This window comes from Cebidichthys violaceus, unplaced genomic scaffold (genome assembly GCF_023349555.1).
Source record: "Cebidichthys violaceus isolate CVI_PGR_0920_01 unplaced genomic scaffold, fCebVio1.0.p SCAF_5, whole genome shotgun sequence".
Taxonomy (NCBI): domain Eukaryota; kingdom Metazoa; phylum Chordata; class Actinopteri; order Perciformes; family Stichaeidae; genus Cebidichthys; species Cebidichthys violaceus.
Window position 1 is genome coordinate 4104273 of NW_027176705.1, and position 18734 is coordinate 4123006.

General features: G+C 39.8%; 3 protein-coding genes across 4 annotated transcripts; 1 reads left to right on the forward strand and 2 right to left on the reverse strand.

Moving 5' to 3' along the window:
* Window positions 1-576: 576 nt before the first annotated feature.
* On the reverse strand, window positions 577-6173 carry LOC137887447 (isocitrate dehydrogenase [NADP], mitochondrial-like). Its single transcript, XM_068730441.1, has 11 exons — window positions 5979-6173; window positions 4808-4899; window positions 4462-4627; window positions 3736-3896; window positions 3491-3634; window positions 3160-3296; window positions 2805-2956; window positions 2502-2614; window positions 1343-1440; window positions 1160-1252; window positions 577-1027 (listed from the first exon to the last, which is right to left on the reverse strand). The coding sequence occupies exons 1-11, from the start codon at window positions 6097-6099 to the stop codon at window positions 943-945; spliced, it is 1362 nt and encodes a 453-aa protein (XP_068586542.1). The 5' UTR covers window positions 6100-6173; the 3' UTR covers window positions 577-942.
* Window positions 6174-6755: 582 nt separating this feature from the next.
* Window positions 6756-10326, reverse strand: tmed3 (transmembrane p24 trafficking protein 3). Its single transcript, XM_068730442.1, has 3 exons — window positions 9922-10326; window positions 9269-9514; window positions 6756-8432 (listed from the first exon to the last, which is right to left on the reverse strand). Exons 1-3 carry the CDS (start codon window positions 10063-10065, stop codon window positions 8199-8201), a joined length of 624 nt encoding a protein of 207 aa, XP_068586543.1. The 5' UTR covers window positions 10066-10326; the 3' UTR covers window positions 6756-8198.
* Window positions 10327-11550: 1224 nt separating this feature from the next.
* si:ch211-107o10.3 (uncharacterized protein LOC407663 homolog) lies at window positions 11551-15746 on the forward strand. 2 transcript variants are annotated; one of them, XM_068730764.1, is made up of 7 exons: window positions 11551-11818; window positions 12318-12458; window positions 12651-12842; window positions 13206-13367; window positions 13552-13668; window positions 13923-14127; window positions 14367-15746. In XM_068730764.1, exons 1-7 carry the CDS (start codon window positions 11743-11745, stop codon window positions 14461-14463), a joined length of 990 nt encoding a protein of 329 aa, XP_068586865.1. In that variant the 5' UTR covers window positions 11551-11742; the 3' UTR covers window positions 14464-15746. The 2 variants fall into 2 exon arrangements, with proteins under 2 accessions (XP_068586865.1, XP_068586866.1); XM_068730765.1 differs by lacking the exon at window positions 11551-11818 and adding an exon at window positions 11826-11912.
* Window positions 15747-18734: the final 2988 nt, after the last annotated feature.

Genomic DNA, 18734 nt, shown 5'->3' on the forward strand with positions numbered 1-18734 from the left:
TTTTCTTTGACATTTTAGTGACTGGGAGAAAGAGACAAGCATATTCCCTGGTCAGTGGTTCAGTTATAAAGTTAACTTCTGTCGAGATGTTTGAGTACCAAATGCTGTAGATTGAGAATGAACGGCAAGAATAACACAATATCAAACTAATCCTTCATCAGTGTTTGTCTGCATACTCCAGTGTCCTTTAATTAGATGACCAGCCAGGCCTGATGACATCTGGTTCACAGTTACTTCCTGAAGGTATGTTTTGCTTAAGTCTACTTGATTGTTATCCGGGATAACAGTGAAAACCAGGTAACCTAGATTAACAGATGCATAGTTTGAAGGTAAATTCAGGTGTGATTGACAATTTACCTGACACAATCTGAATTGTCCTACTGCAGTAAGCCTCAGCTGTTCTGCACCCATCAATAACTGATTCAATTGGTGAGCATCATCATAGTACAGAGGATTTGGAAAATGTATCTAATCACCCCTCCAAAATAATTGTGCGTTTTCTGCTCCTATGTTCAGGTTAACAGCACTGAACAGTGTTGCTGATGAAGATAAGAACACAATTACATCCAAGCAGAATTAGGTAACTCCATACACTGGAATTTATTGAGTCACCACTTTTTACACACACTAGTCCCTGAAGATACCTTGTAATTAAATGAGAAGGTATCTTCAGGGAACACTGTGTTAACAATAGCATTGGTATTGATTCATACAGTAGAATCACTTAAATTGTGCAATGCATAACTGGACATTTGGCAAAAGGAAAGGCAGGGGACCATGAGCACAGTTATGTTTCAGTGAGCTATACAAAAATGGCACAAAAATAGAAAAATTGGTTTCTTCAAAATTGGATACAAAGATTTGTTCAAATGAAGGATAAAAAGTGGCTAAAAAACGTTTGGGGTTTTTTCTACGTTGGTAAGTGTATCTTCCAATTGCTCTTCATTTGCTCAGAACTTTGTCCAAGTTGGTCCTGATAGCATCCATGAAGTCTGATGTGTTCACATAATGTTCATTCAGCTTGCAGCTGCAAGATAAAGATAAAGTGCAGGGGTTTAATTTGTAATGCATTATGACAATCTGTCCATATGTTAAAACATTGGTAAAGGTTGCCTAAAAACACATAGCATTACTGAGGGATCTAAAAATGTAAACCTACTTGGCCAAGCCATGGATGCAGCCAGCAAGGTCCTTGGTCATCACACCATTTTCCACAGTTGTCACACAGACTTGTTCCAACGTCTGGCAGAACCTGGACAGCAACAATGCAGAGTGACACATTATTTCGCTGTAAAATTGCGTAAACATATGCTGTATGAGTAAATGACATCAGATAACGCACTTTATCAAATCAGGATTTCCGTCCAGTTTGCCTCGGTGCTCCAGTCCTCTGGTCCAAGCAAAGATGCTCGCGATGGGGTTGGTGCTGGTTGATTTTCCCTGCAAAGCGAGGACACAGCTACGTTTAGTCACAGAAACGTCAACATGTCTTGTGGTTGCTTTGCATTCAGGTTCATTGATGCCCCTGGTGATAGGGTCGTTAACGTTGCTGCCTCTCCCACCATGGATTTATGGAGTAGATTTCTTGGGTATATAAAAGGTTTAATATGGTGAGTCTCATCTGCATGATTCTAAAGGACTTGCAACATAACCTGCACCAGCATTTACTATTAATGACATTGATCACTTCTGCTTTCAAACTCATAGTAGTTCTGCTGAAAACATAAAGAAATAACATTACATTACAGTCATTTAGCGGACGCTTTTATCCAAAGCGACTTACAATTCAGTTCTATCTACACACCGTAGACGCAGCTACGGGAGCAATTTTGGGGTTAAGTGTCTTGCTCAAGGACACATTGACATGTGACTAGCAGAGCCGGGGATTGAACCGCCGACACTCTGATTGAAAGGCGGCCCTGCTCTCCACTTAGCCATGGTTACCCTCATAACTTTTGTCTGTGAGAAAATACTCTACGTATACTCACCTGACAAAAATGATCTAGAAATGTTAAACAAGCTGCAAAACTGTATTTAATAGTTTCTACACTGAATCACCTGTAAAGTGCAATTCAGTTTAGTTTGGTTCTGAAATTCAACAGTCATATTGACACAATTTCAGCCCAATTTATTATCAAACATACAGAATTAAACATATAATCATGCTCCCCTTTACCCTTTTCACTCAACAGAATGAAATTGCAATCACTCAATTAACACTTCCAATTGAATACTGATAAAATAATAAAAATAAAAAACATTTTAAAAAGCCTTGGTCCGGTATTTCAGTGCAATTCTATAATTTCAAGAGCTCAGTAGTGTGATCAGTTTGCGTTCCACTGGCTTCTAACAATTAAAGAGAGTTGGTAATTTAAGCGGAGAATCACAACTTCAACCACAACCGTTGTCCTAAAACTAACCTCAAACCTTACACCAAGTCCCAGCCCTGAATGAGTCCTAAAGTAAAAACCGTCCCAGCGGTGTGACCCGGTGGCTCTTACCCTCTGGTGTTCGCGGTAGTGCCTGGTCACAGTGCCGTGGGCGGCCTCGGCCTCGATAGTCTTTCCGTCAGGGCACATAAGTACTGATGTCATGAGACCTAGAGAACCAAAACCTGGACACAACACACAGACAAACCTGGCATCACAAGGAAATCGCTACTGACAAAAACAAGCCCACACACGAAACATGAGGTGTAAAAAATAATAAAATAATCTGTCATTTTGACTGTGCGGCCTTCGCTATGCGAGCAGGGCAATACAACAACTGCCGTCCCACCATTTAAAAAGGGAAGGCGCACTAACCCTGAGCCAGAATGTCTGACTGCACATCTCCATCGTAATTCTTGCAGGCCCAAACAAATCCTCCAGAAGACTTCAGGACCTGGGCCACCATGTCGTCAATAAGACGGTGCTCATACCAGATCTTCAGCTTGTCAAACTCTGGCTGGTACTCCCTGAAAAAGACAGAATAATTGCTTATGTCTTCTTCACAGTGACTGTTAAATTCAGCGGCCTGACCATTCCATATTCAAATTGGAGACTTTGTTTGATCACAGCATGAAATTGCGAAGACTCAGCTAAAGAGTCCGTTCCTTGAGCAACGTAATAGAACAACCCAATGCATTACATCTGATTTCTCATACGTCCAGAATCTTACTCCTCGAAGATGTTTTGGAAGATGTCTTTGAAGCGCCCGTCGTAGGCCTTGAGGATGGTGTTCTTGGTGCTCATGTACAGAGGCCACCTTTTCTGGATCGCATACTGGAAGCAGCTGTGAGCAAATCCACTGATAGACTGTGCAATGAAAATGAATAATAAGGTCCAGATTTTAAACCCATCACAGAACTTTACATCAAAAAATATAAAACAATGCACTCCCCAAAACAATTTCGGAACAAATTAGCTTTAACCATTTATAATGTTGCATTGAATTATTTTTTTTGTACAGTAATTCATGTAAATAAATGAAACAACAAGCCCTCTCTTACCTCATCAGTGTTGTACATTCCCATCCCACAGCCCCCAGCGGGAAAATCATACACCTCCCACTCCTTCGGCTTGCTTCCATCGGCTGGGGCAAACACCATCTTGAACTTGCCGGGCTGGTCAACAACAAAGTCTGTGGCCCTGTACTGTGAGATTAAACATATCAACCCTGGGATGTCAGATTGTTCCTCTGTCAGTTTGGGAGCATCTTTGGAAAGAGCAAAAAACACACATTCGCATCCCTTACCTGATCGCCAAAAGCGTGTCTGCCGATTGTTATGGCTTGTGTCCAACCGGTCACAAGACGAGGAATGTTTTTACAGAGGATTGGCTCACGGAAAACGGTGCCACCCAAGATGTTTCTGATGGTTCCATTAGGACTCTTCCACATCTTCTTTAGCTTAAACTCTGAAAAAAATATGCATTGACATTTTTTTATAATTTGAAGACCCAAAGAACGGATCCAAAACAGTTAAGAACTCCTACAGAACCAAAAGGAAAAGTACAATTACATGTATTCCTATTAACATACAACTGATTGTATTACTAATGCAGCTATGGGTTGAAAATGAACTATACTGCAATGCAAAAGAATTGTGGTGACCAAACTACAGCGCTACAATTCCCACAAGTTCTAGCCAATTAATGGAGAACAATTTGAGGCTGGAGACGCAGACGAGGGACAGTTCTCATCCGTGTAACGTAAACCCTCAAGACGGTTTAAGTTTGCTTATCATTTTATTTGGATTTAATCTTTGTGAGGCCTACTTTCAACCTTTATTTATCTTGATTAACCGCACGAGACGAGCCAAAATAACCTGAAAGAAAGTGTTGAGAATATAAATATATCTCTACTAGAGTGGCTTTCAGAAGGCAAGAAGGAGGAAGCCGCGACAACTGTTGTTCTACACAAAATTAGAATAGTATAGATAGCACAGGTAGCATATAATTAAACACAATGAGTCAAACTCACCCTCAACTCGGTCCTCGTCGGGGGTGATGGTGGCACACTTGACAGCCACATTGTATTTCTTCGTTGCCAGAGCGGAGTCGATTGTGACCTGGTCGTCTGTCAGGTCACGGTAGGGCAGACCCAGGTCAAAGTACTTCAGCTCAACATCCACGTTGGGCAGGATGAGCTGCACATGAAGAGAGGTTGGTGTGTTACTTGCACCAGGACAACACACTGCACAGAAACCACACAAAAACAACGTGCACACATGCAGTCTTTTTGATGATTAAAACCCATTAAACCCATTCAAAGGCGACCTACGGTTTCTTTATACAGTGAAAGTCTAAATAATTTAAGTCTAAATAACCTTCTCTTTGATGAACTCCCAGATGATGCGAGTCATCTCATCGCCGTCCATCTCCACCACCGGCTGGTCCGCCTTGATGCGCTTTGTGGCATCTGAAAATTTAAGTTATTCATGTTTTACAATGTTAGAAAGAAAAGAAAAGATTTTTTATAACTTTAATGTTTAAACAACAAAAACAGACAGGAAATCAGCATACACATTTGGTCAAATTAAGCATTTTCTTGAAATGTTGACCCAACATAAACACATATATCCTTGACAAAAACAGAATTAAAAAAAAGATTATTTAAAGTTTGCCACAGTCGAAACTGCTGCTCCGTTGTGTTAACTTAACATTCGCTTAGCTGGAGGATTACTTTCAAACTGTCATAATTTGCATGTTTTCATTGTTTTCATTGCCTTGTATACACGTCTTGGTTCCTGAATTAATTGTGGCTTTTGCAGTTTGGGAAGGAGCCTTTAAACTCACATCCCTGTGAGAAAGCTCACCAACGAGTGGAGAATATCTCTAACATGACCCGTGACACTGTCTGATCACCAGACAACAAACTGATGACACACCTGCATTTGGTGTCATATCCCTTTCATAACTTAGGTTACTGTAGTTACACAGTTACTGAGAACTCTGCCAGGCATTGTGCCCTTGGGATTTTATGACCGCTTTGATAGCAGGTTTTACCTGGCAAGCCCTTTTTGTACCCGGCACACACAGGTGGACTCACATGTCAAGCTTTATTATAGACTTCATAAGACTACTTTGTGTTTGCAGTGCCCAGTATGTCTTGAGGTCTAAATAGATATACGGTTTCACCTGGGAGATTTATACAACTAATTGCTCTTCTATTCTTCACATTGTATCCAGTATTCAGCATGATAAAGCTTGTTGTAACAATTATTGTGTTGTTTTAACTTTCTGTTCTGCCTTGAGTTCTTCATACGTTACAATTTCGTTGCCAAATCAAAAATACTGAGTCTGTTTTCAGGATCTTATGTATGATTCAGTGATGGCACTTTGCCAATCAGCAAGATCGACCACGTAGGCTACCGGTTTCCACTGATGCCGACCATTCATTTAGTAGTGCTCATTCGTAAAACACGCATTCTGTGTTACACAGCCAGGTGACCATATTAATACTCTAAACGTCACCAAAAATGTCTTAAAAATACTTACAGTTCCTCTGTTGGAGGCTATGATGGCAGACGGCGGCCGGTGAGAGCACAGCGGGGGTTTGCGACAGTGCAGCGGCTGTACTTCTGGTCACAGTCGTCAGAGCTTTAAGGTAACCCGCCATGGTTACTAGGAACTGATTACTGTCGCAGACACTGTTACAGTAACCTCTTTTACTTATGAATGAACGACACCCAGGTAGAGCCCGGTAGTGAACACACGTCAGCTTGGATAGAACACGCTTTACTCTGATTGGCCAGCAAAATCGGCTCCGGTCCAATCAGAATGAAGTATGCTCGTTGACGTAGCCGACGGTGAGTTCAGTGTGGGTTCATTAAGGTCACTTCAACCCTACTTCTTTCTTCCTCTTTCCCTAACCCTCACAGCAGCCTGTAAAGGTGGAAGTATGCTTGTTTTCTCACACTTTCAGTGGTGGAGGAAGTAGCCTACTTAAATAGTTTTACTTAATTAGCTATACCACAGTGTACAAATACCCCATTAAAAAGTGAAAGTAAAAGCATTCAAAATGTTACTCATGCAAAGTAGCCGATATGAAAGTAAAGTAAAGTACCAAAAGTAAAAGTGCTCATGTTGCAGCTGGTAATGGTGGAACTCATTTTAATTAATGTACTGCTGCATAGCTCGTGAATTTCCCCCTGGAGATAAATACAGTTTTATCGTAATCTTTAATAATACCTAATGTATTTGTTGATTATGTTTTTTAATATTAACTTGCAAAGTAATTAGCATCTTCAATTATGTTAAATGTAAAAAAAGAAAGAAAATGAAATCAACTTTATTTATCACACATTGTACACCACAGCACAGTGAAATGTAGCCACTGCATTTAACCCATCCTAGTAGAAGCAGCAGTGGCAGCTACTATGTAGAACTCAAGGAGCAGTTTGGATGTTTGGTACCTTGCTCAAGGGCACGTCGACAGTGCCCAGGAGGTCTGAGCTACCACCAAAATTATGAAATTAATGTAGTAAAAAGTACAATATTTCCATCAATAAAGGAGTGGAGTTGAATTATATAGTAGCAGAAAATGGAAATGGTAAATACAAGTACCTCGCAATTGTACTCAAGTACATTACTTGAGTAAATGTACTTTCTATCACTGCAAACTGTTGCATGAGGTGTGTGAATGTATGGAAAGAGAGAAGATATTCATATCTAGGGAAAAATCTTCTTTGCATGTTAGAAAAAAACCTGTGAGAAATAGCTTAAAATCCTATAAAATGGGGCACAATTATCTGAGCTACTTATTTTAATAATAAAATTAAAAATACACTTTACATGAACCTGGATCTAAGTTGGCACTTCCATACACAGTGTGCCAGAAAATAACAAAATTGCTCAAAATATGAATCATAATATGACAATGTTAAGAAACTGGATTTTCATCTTTACCAAAAATGGCTTTCTTCCCAATTTTATTGAAATCTGTCGACTGGTTTTACAGATAAAAAAAAAAAATAGGACTGCAAGCATATTTTTTGTTGTTGAAAAAGAAAAGCCATAATAATTGGGTCACTTAACAGTGTTCATTAAACATATCTCTTTATAAAATAACATGGATGTATAATTCACAAGAGTGAAAACTGAGAATCCAATCAGCAACAGGAAGGCATGAAACAGACCAATTAACAAAGAAATAGTAAACTTTCAACTTGGTGGGAAATTAAAAGAAGATTTCTTAAGGCACACAAGGGGATGAGGGAGACAGAGCTCTTACACCGCACATAAATTAAGGTAACAATAAACATAATACACATTATAAAACAACCTACATTCAGTAACTGATTTGCCACAACATCTTGTGTAATTACTGAGTATCCAGAAGAAAGCCTGTGACTGTCCTTATTATTAACAGACATATCAAACTGAACCTGCTTTGTGTTGCACTAGAAAAATATAATAAATAATCTGCGCAAGGTTGAAAGGTGTCAATCTCATTTTCACAACAAGCACAAGAGTTATTTCTTCTCGAAACATTTCGTTAACAACAAATCAGCACAGACATAAAAAAGGCACTCACAAGTTTGTATGACACTTGGTGAGCAGGAAAAAAAAATAGAAAAGGCTTCCCAAACTATCCTTTTTAACAAAAAAGGTCCGCTGAAAATACGACAAGATGTGTGCTAATCTCCAGACGCACTTATGTGTTCACATTGACAAGGTTCATCCTGTCTTTCTGAGGGCACATCAACACTACGAGTTCTAAGTGGCGGCTGCCACGGAGCCCTTCCTCTCACTGAAGAAGCTCCTGAGCAACATGACTTGACCGACGCCGATAACGAACAGCAGGACGGTTTCTCCGACGGACCAGTAGGTGACCCGCTCGAGGAGATGGTCGGCTTTTGTGCGGTCATGTGCCTCTCTTAGCCTGTACCATGTCTGTGAATCAACCACCACCTTCAGGATCTCATGAATGGCGACGCAAGACGACTCCAACTGAAAGTAGAAAGATCAACGCAAATCAATCACGAGCACAGGAAATGGCCAAAACTGCTCCTGAACAGGTTCACTTCAATTTCCCACATGTCTCAGGACTTGAAGTGGCCAAAATACAATATATACGTAAAACAATCTTGTATGTAGTATAGCATTAAATACACTATAACTAGGGATCTACAAATGTGGGCTGATAAGGGGAATCTGAGTTTTATTCTGTGTTCTGATAAACTGTAATGATGTCAAGCATAGAAACTGCAATATTTATGACAATGTTTGACATTTCTGACTCCAGTTTGTGTAAAATTTAAACAGACTAAAAAGATGGCGTTAACAAACCTGGATGTTTTAGGTATTGTGGGGTAAGGAGAGTACATTTAAATATTAAGTTTCATCTCAAGTTAGAACATCTCTGGCTCCACCTAGTGGACTTTACACTGTCCCACCTCTGAAACTAAACTGACAATGAAACAGCAAAGGTTTTGCTGCACTTGCAATCACCTCGACAGCTGATTAGTTAGCCCAACGTACAAAAGACACCATTATTGGCAAATAATGTTTTCGCTACAGTGTCTCTTTAACCTGGCTCATACTCTAAATGTGGACATATGAATTGTAGTTTTCTTCTTGTCTATGTTAGTTTTCTGTGTGCCTGTCTACCAGAAGTGTTTGCAAGTGTTTCAAAATCAGGAAATAAGACTATAAAGTATAAAAACAAATCCATAACCCTAACTTAAAAGGCAAAACATGTGATTGTGTGGTTCTCTGAACACTTTAGGTGTCAGTGTCCCTTTGAATGGTTTCCACTGCAGCAGACAGAGTGTGAGCAGACTTACTTGAGTCAGCGCTGTATTTCCAGTCATGGTCTGAATGAGAGGTTCCTCATTTCCGTGGCGGAAATCCAGGTATACAGTTTTATGTGTAAAAGTGGAGAACTCATTGCTGAAGCAGACCTTGTAGACCCCCACCATAGCTGTGGTGTGAGAGAAGCTGTCATACTGCTTCTTCTTCTCATTATACAAGACATTGTTAAGAGGATCGGTGACGAAGCAGTCCACATCATAGTTGCCTCCTGCAATGACCTGAAAGAAAAGAAAAGACTCATATAAACATGTGGATGACAGAACATATGCATTCCAAAATAGTTGTACCATTGTAACATGATGTTTTGTTGTGACATATGGATTGTGCAAGGTTGAACCGGCTCATACTGGTTGTGCAGCAAATAGAGCAAACCAGTTAGGTGGTTACTTTTGGTAAGAGAACACATTTCACGAGAGCATTTTTTACTGAGTTTAAGCGTGTGATAAACTACAGGTAAAGGAATTAATGAGGACTCAAATTAAGTTGGCAAATGGACATTTTGAAATGATAAGAACCAGAACGAGAGACAGAACAATTTACTAGCTTAAAATATACATATAACTTATGCAGCATCTTGTGAACACACACTTGTGCAAGTGATGAGGCTTTTTTCAGAGTAACTTACTTGGAAGTCTATTTCAAACTTCACGTCTTTGTCTAGTTCCTCGTAAAAACATTGCTTTTCGTTGTCAGAGAGCTCAAATGTGAGCTCGGTCCCAAACACCACAAACACATGCAGCAGCAGACAGCTCAGTCCCAGGCACAGCATCGTGAGAGCGAGAAGAAACAGCTGAAACCTACAGACAGTGTAGCACTTGGTTAGCAGTGATGCTAACAGGTTTGTAGCTCTGACGTGGCACGAGCACGAATAACTTCCGGGGCAGGTTTGTTTATTTTATGTAAAAATAAACAAGCCCAATGTTATCACGCTTAAAAATATTGTCAAAGAAGACACACTGTAACTCTAAATGTGAGTCAACCTGTTTTTAAACAAGTTAAAACCACGAGACGACACATTGTTGCGATACATCTACACCGCTGTCAGAGCCAGAGCCGTTTATCTAATCCAATCAGAGGAGCAGAGCACCAACCGTCATGAAGTTCAGTTTTCAAAATAAATGCCAATTTTTCAAGTATATAAGTAAGTAAATTCAAGTAAGGCAGCACACACATTACTTTTGCTTTTACAAAAAAACCACCACATTTTATGAAGTAAAATATAAAAAAAAAAAAAAAAGTCTATTAATGAGTTATTTGTTTATTTATTTAGTTATTTTTAAGGATTCCGAAAAATGTATCCTGCATTTAAAATCTATTTAACCAAAAGTACATACATATATGTAATGCATTTACAGATAAACATGCTGTTGGTTTGTTTAACCTATAAAATTAGATTTTATTTCACAAACTGATCATGTTTTGCATGTAGTCTTAAATTGAAACAGTAAAGCAGTTCAATAATTGTAGTGAAGAGTATTTGCATCAGTAGTGGAGTGGATGTATAAAGTAGCACAACATTGAAATACTGAAGTGAAGCACAAGTACCTCAACATTGTATTTGGGTACAGTACTTGAGTAAATAGTTACTTTCCACCACTGTTGTTTTGACAAATTAAATTTCCCAGTCGTATCAAATAAAGAACAATTAATACAATATGATTCATTTTAGATTAGATAGATTAGATTAGATAGATTGTATAGGTGCTTTATTAATCCCGCAATTATTATTATTTTTGCTACAGCAGCATTTATTGGTACAGGTAAAGCAAAGCAATACAAATAACAGAGTAAAACATATTTAATATAAAAAATGCACAATTATATACAATAAAATAGAATTATATTAAATTAACTAACTAAACAATAGTACAAAGATTTAACAAACAAACAACAAAAACAACAACAACAACAACAACAACAGTGTTATAGTTGTGGGATTGATTTAGCCAGAGGTGATTTATTATAAAGTCGTATTGCAGTGGGCAGGAATGATCTCCTGTAATTTATTTGATAAAATGAATGAAAATCTAAAATATGTCCTCAATACAGGTGACTGTAGAAGTGAACACTACGGGTGACGATAGGCTGCTTTCATTTCCTTGGGCCTGTCATTTTATTTTCATTGTGAACAGAGACAAAGCAGCAGCAGTTTATGTCATAAACTACAACAAGTTACCGTGTCAACAAAAGGTACAACTTAAACAAGAGTCTTATTCTGAAAATCCCAGTAGGTGCACGCCTTCACTTCCCCACAGGGAGTTGTCTTTAGGAAGAACATGATCACCTTTTTATACAGTTTGATAGCATTTGATGTGATTTCATCCAACGAGGAGCGTGGTGTTATTCTTAACGGGACAGTGTTTACTATTAATTTGTGATTCTTGTGATTATTTTTCCACTGAAGCTTACAGTTATTTAAGTTGGTTAATAATTAACAGGCTAAATTATGCAAAACTACGCAGAGACAATGGGGTATTTTGTAGAGAGGCACGCGACCGGTCTCGCTGTTGCTTTTGTTGCAGGTAAATACATTATTTTATCAGAAGGATATTGTGTATGCTGAGTTTCCTTAAATGTCAGCGCAAGGGCGGGTGATCATTACTACCTGCTGATAATGTAAGTAATGGTATAAACTCTAACACATCAGTCAGGCAGAACCAGTTTATTTCATCATGACTGCTGCTCAGTTTGTGAATTGTCAGTGGAATAGCTACTTGAATCAGAATAGTGAAGTATTTCACAAATATAAAGTAGTTTTAGTATTATTGTCATAAATGTATAAATACACCTATTTTAATCTCTTTGGATGTCGAGCCGTATCTGAAACACCAAAGCAGGAGTTAAATTCGATATATGTATTCTCCTGCAAGGGAATGTGTTTTACCAACAGCTTTTCATGTCACATTGACAAGAACCAAGAATATAAAGAAATAAACCATAGGGGAAATAAAAAATTGATAACCACAACAAAGTATATTACACTGCATTTGATATTAAAGTTAACGTTTGTTTTTCTGTCAGGGGCAGGCATACTGGCCTTGCGCAGGTGGATGGCTGGGGGAGTGTGTCGGAGCAAGGTCAGACTGGATGGGAAAACAGTCCTGATCACAGGAGCCAACACTGGCATTGGGAAGGAGACGGCCCTGGATATGGCCAAGCGAGGTAAGACCCTCACCTTCTGTAAATGTTGTTAGTTGTTATGTTTTGTCGTTTTTTTGTGCAACACTTTGTTACTATCTTTAGAGTGGCTTTGGATTGACCTAAATTCCCTGCTTACCTTGACTACTAATTCCTTACTACCACTAGTGCTGTTTAACACTTGAACACACTGACGCTGTTTCTTATTATGTCAAGGAGCCAGAGTGATCCTAGCCTGCAGAGACATGACCAGAGCCTGCATTGCGGCTGACGAGATCCGGCAGCAGAGTGGCAACGGCAACGTGGTGGTAAAGAAACTGGACCTCACGTCACTTCAGTCTGTCAGGGACCTGGCCAGAGATGTCCAGGAGAATGAGCAACGTTTGGACATCCTCATCAACAACGCAGGTATGTGGAATTCACTGCAGGAAAAGTAACACAGTACTAATACATGTATAGGTGCAAGCGGAGCTACTTGGGGTGGGGGGCAGAATATGTGCAAACTTCATGACATATTGTTTGATTTTGCACTTTTAAAAAACACATCACAGCTTAAAAACCTGTATCAAAATTAAGTGGGATAAAAAAAAGCATCCTATGTGTTTCATATGAGCGGCTGATTTTTATGGCTGAACTTGAGCTGGCTGTATTTATTAACTTATCCTCTCAGTGTTTTTAGACCAAAAAGTCCCCTCAGTTTGGGGTCAACTGATGGTGGACCAAGAGGTTGTATATTAAGTTTTTATGTTACGTTTATCTGTTGATTTTTAGGTGTCATGATGTGTCCAAAGTGGAAGACTGAAGATGGCTTTGAAATGCAGTTTGGTGTCAACCACTTGGGACATTTTCTCCTGACCAACTGTCTTCTTGACCTGCTGAAGAAGTCAACTCCAAGTCGCATTGTCATCGTCTCCAGTCTGGCACACGAGAAAGGTAAAGACGATACTTTGTAGTTTTTCTCCATCAAATCTACTTTATAGTGAGAAATTGCATCTCTGATGTTTTACACCACTCTTAGTGATATTACACTTTGATTGGATATGACAGATACAATTTACATGACTGGATTTTAAAAGGTAATTTCTGCTTAAGGACTACACTGGATTGTTTCTTGCAGGCAGCATAAACTTTGATGACATCAACCTTGATAAAGACTACCATCGCGAGGAAAGCTACAGGCAAAGCAAACTGGCCAATGTGCTCTTCTGCAGAGAACTGGCTTCCAGAATGCAAGGTAGGGTCCAATGCATGCTACGTTGCACTAATATGCTGTTGTTCAAAAAAGTTATTATCAATCAGATACAGTGGAGGGTTAAATTGTTGGGGAAAAAAATCACCTCACACTGTCCCAGTTTTTTAATTTTCTTAAATTAACATAAAGTCTGAATCTCTGTATCTTTTGTTTTTGCTTTGGTGTTCCTGTCTAAATGGCCCTATGGTGTGTCATGCTTTGTATTTGATTTGATGGCTCTCTCTCCCTTTCATTAGACACTGGTGTGACAGTGTACAGTCTTCACCCTGGTGTCATCCGCACCGAGTTGGGCCGCCACTTGTTCCCTACTTTAGCTCTGTGGCAGAGGATCATATTGATGCCACTCCTCATGCTGATCAAAAGTCCCTATGCTGGAGCTCAGACCAGCATCTACTGTGCTGTGGACGAGAGCCAGGCCAACTCCAGTGGCCTCTATTACAGGCAAGTACATCTGCAATAACACCCCCTGGACTGTGAAGATGAACTTTATTAACTGAGTTCATGTTTGCAGTTGTCTGGAATTCAGTTGTTTTTTCTCTGCCAATTGTACAATTGCAGAGAATGCCAATTAAATAATAATTTATGACTATTAGCAATAGCATCAGTTCATCAGTTTAGATTATCAGAATGCTGTATCAGACTCTTAGACTCTTCTCCCCCTATTTTATTTCCTCATGCAGTGACTGTGCCCCCAAAAAGCCGGCACCACAGGCCCTGGATGATGCTGCAGCCAAGAAGCTGTGGGACCTCAGTGCTTCCATGGTTGGTCTGGCTTAAACACAACAGCCTGCTCCTACTGCTGGAGTCAGCTGCCCTGTTTACACGGGTGAATTAACCACAGCAAATTATTTTATTATCTATTCTATTGGGTAGGGGCATTGCATTAATAATGACCTGATTTGGGTCTGAAAGATTTGCTGCCAAAGTTTTGCACTATTTAATATCAGACTCCAGTCAGTTGTGTGGATATTTAAACTTAGGTTTATTGCTTCATCTTTATATTATGAAAAATTATGCATTTATTATGTTGAGCTTTATATCTGTGTTATGCTGTTATGTGCTTATCAAAATGAGGCAATGCTTGCTTTTTAATTGACCATTTTGGCTGATTGTCATCTGGTTGTATGCATTTGGGGGCGGCTGATGCTCAGGAGAAAGAGCGGGTTGTCCTTTAATCACAAGGCTGATTGTTCGACCCCCGGCTCTTTCTGTTCGCATATTGAAGTGAGCAAGAGACTGAACCCCAAGTTGCTCCTGATGAGCAGGCCAAGGCCTTGCATGGCAGCTCCACTCTTATCAGTGTGTGAATCGGCAAATAAGCGGCAAATGTTAAAGCGCTTCGTCCGGTAAAGTAGAAAGGATGAGCAATTGCTTTTTTAACATTTTTATTTAATTTTTTTATTTGGAATTCTAAAATGTCTAAGACTTTTAAGACTTCAAACTGCTGCTTATATTCATTGCAACAATTGCCAACATACAGTAAAATGATTGTGTATTTTTTAGGATTAATTCTGTGACAAATGCAATGCAGAACATTAATAGAAAACATATAAAACAATGCTACATTTTCCTAAGAACTACAAGGAAAGGTAGAAGACAGCCTATTTGCGTACAGTTTGAAGCGTTAGACTGTCGTCGTAGTAGTGAATTGTTGTATGAATGCTTGGAAGTGACCTTTTTGTGTTGGCAAAGGTGAAAAGATTGTTGCACTTCAGAAGAGAGAGGATCCTTCACCAGGTGTGGAGAGGGAGTGGACCCCTCAGGGGAGAGCAGTTAGGAAGCAGCCAGTAGATCCAGAAGACTCGTCAGCTTACTCAGTGCCCTCCTGTGTGTGTGTGTGTGTGTGTGTGTGTGTGTGTGTGTGTGTGTGTGTGTGTGTGTGTGTGTGTGTGTGTGGATGCTGTTTGTTTGTGTATCAAGGTTTGTTGCTTTTATTCTTTGATGAGAGAATTCAACTTTGTACCTAGGTTATCCGAACAAACTCAAAAAGAACAAAGTGTACAACAGGAAACCATCAGCAATGTAATAATTTCTGCAATAAATGTCTGATTTAAAAATTATTACTTTAAGGCAGTTATTTACTAGTAGGTGTTGTAACTTGAACTCTTAGATATATATTTATGGAAGATTGATGGCTGTAAATGAAGAAAAAAAATATCCACAACAATTTTAAACTATCCATTCAGTGAGTGGAAAGTAAGAACAGAAATACCAAGGCTGCATGTTTGTAGGTGTGAAAATCATGTCAGTAAGTTGGCATGTAGCATAAATTACTCACCTAATTTCTGTATTCAAGTTCACCATTTGCATCATCATGATTATGTCATGCTGTATCATGTCAAGGTGTTCGAGTTCACTTTTATCTTGCTGGTTTCTAAAATGAATGTCAGGAGAACTGATTTTACATGCTACATACTCCTCCTGATGTATAAACTGTTTTTAATCTATATGGATCATACTGATAATGTCAAGACACTTTAACTAACTTTTTTTAATAAAAAAATAAATAAAAATCTTGCCTGAAGCCACACCTGACAAAGATGGTCGTTTTCCGTCATACATATGTCATAAATATGACTGAAAAACAGGTGTGCTCAGAGCTGCCCGAAGGGAATATTCTGCTGTCTCTCATTTTATGGGACAGAAGCACAAAACCAACTTTACTCTTTTCAATCCATGGGTGTAAAGTACAACCCAATGTGTCCAGCACTAAATCATCTAAAAAGGACATAAGATCATTTCATTATAAACAAATCATAAGATTACAATGCAACCTAAATGTTAGTGTTAGTCACTTACAAACTTCACACACAGCTCTTATTTCAAAATGCAATGAATTCCCTCTGAATGAAAATAGTAGCAAAAGCAAACAACTAAAGCACAAAAGCTAATAAAAACATTGACTGACTGAATTACCCCAAGGCTCTCTGACTCAGATGTTGTCCCTTGCAGTGTCTGTAGGTAATGTCATGCACATGCCCTTATCAGTTCTCCGTCCAACGGATACAGAATCTATAGCTGGGCTGGAAAAGTGATAAGGAGATGTGAGCGACCACAGTACTACAACAATTGTTACAGTCTCTAGCAAACTGTGATGAGGACCTATTGTTTCAGGGACAAAAGTGAGAGTCCTGAAAGGTTTAAAAAGTCGCCATCCATGGACAGCCTGGAACTGCCGTCCCTTTCCTCGAGGTCCTGGTCCTCCTGGTCCAAAGAGAGGAGTTTCGAAGTCAGAGCAGATGAGATCTGTATTGTTTTCACTTCCATCCTACGGTCACAGAAGAGGTAAACCCGTCTCTTTTTCTACCATCTCTGCCAGCTGAAAACCGCTCAGATCCTCATGCAGCAAGGAACTGGTTAAGCTTTAACCAGTCAGAGTGGGTTCCTGCAGCAGTGGCCCCTCGCTGTTTGACTGCTGACAAACTTTTGAGACACACCCCATTGATGAGTTTTATTTCACTGCAGCCCCGCCTGGCTCGGAGGGATTTCTCTGCTGCCATTGGTTAACGCTCACAACTCGCCATACCTGCCCCCTGGCTCTTGTGGACTGGAGCCAAATAGTTCTTCCAGTTGTCAATCATGGGAAGATCAGCCAGTGGGATGAGAGAGGCCAGGCTTGGCGGGTGTGTTCCCCACAGGTGTGGCTGAGAAGCACATTCCAATATGTACATACCTGTCGGCTCCTCTGGTATTCAGCTGCTCCTAGAAGGTCCTCTGTTGACCACTCGCTCTCCCCTCTCCTCCTCATGGGGGCCCATGCAGAGGGAGAAGGAAATAGCTCCTGTTTTAGTTGCACAAACAAATGCTGTGTGTATCTTCAATTCTTTCTGAAAGCACACCACTTCATTTAAAGTGATGTCCCTTTCTGGAGCAAACCCATTGTTTTACTAGATCATTGCTCATGAGCATCACTAATGATACAGTCAATGTATAGGTAAAGTAAAGGCTCCCTTTGTGCTTGAAGGCTGTGGAGTGTGGAGTGTAAACTCATGGGAGTCACGACAGCCAACTTGTGAACTATGTGAGTAGACACAATAAATAAAGGCAGCACTATGTTTTTACATTTTGCAGCGTATTCCAGGAACCGCAGACTTACATAGTCATATCTCATTTCATGATACACCCTGATATGTGGAGTCAGTTAGCGCACAGGTGCAGGCAGTGGCATGTGCCCCCCCCCCCCAGCAGAGAACATCAGATCATCTGTGCCTGTTTTCTCCCTCTGGAGATCATGAAGCCTTAACGAGAATGTGTGAAGTGGAGGGTTGTGTTGTTTGCTCCCTCTAGTATGCAGGCCTCTGTCTCTTTCTCTGTTCGAGCCATTTTCTGTATGTCTTTCTCGGTCTTCATCTCTCTCCCTCTTTCCCTCTCTCTCTCAATTTCTCTCTTTCAGAGTACAGAGACAGTGAACAGTGTATGCCTCAGGCAGGTGCGGGAATGCAGGTTTGCAGCATTCACAGGCCTAAAGCAGAGGAGAGCGGTGCAGTGCGGCCCATGCCGTGATTACCTTTTGGACGAGTCTGTGCATGTGTTGAGCTGTGTCAGAGCAGCCACAGTGACTAAGCTCCTTTGTGTCACCAATCACTTACCTACAGTATAGTCTAGCTGTAGCTCGCATCAGATGCTGCTTGTTTTATTTCAAAAGAATCCTCAACTCAGGAACAGTTCTGTAACCCATTGTGTGCCCTTTGACAAGAAGAAACTGGTATATAATGAGTGTCTTTAATATATTATAATAGTAGCATCAAACTATTAAAATAATACTGCTGCTACTACAACCAATAATAACGATAATGATGATATCACAATATTTACTTCTGATAATTGTCATGGAATCCAAGTGATGCCGGAGTTTAGTAACAAAGCATCCTAAATGCGAAATACCCGCCAGTTGTACAGCTGTAGCTTAAGTTGTGTGCAGACTGAGAATAATATTGTTTGTGTCACTGATATATATATTTTTTGATATGCTGACATGTCCCATGTTGGCTTATTGGAGTTATGTTCATGTGAAACTACGAACCAGAGTATGTTTTTTATGGTTGGTA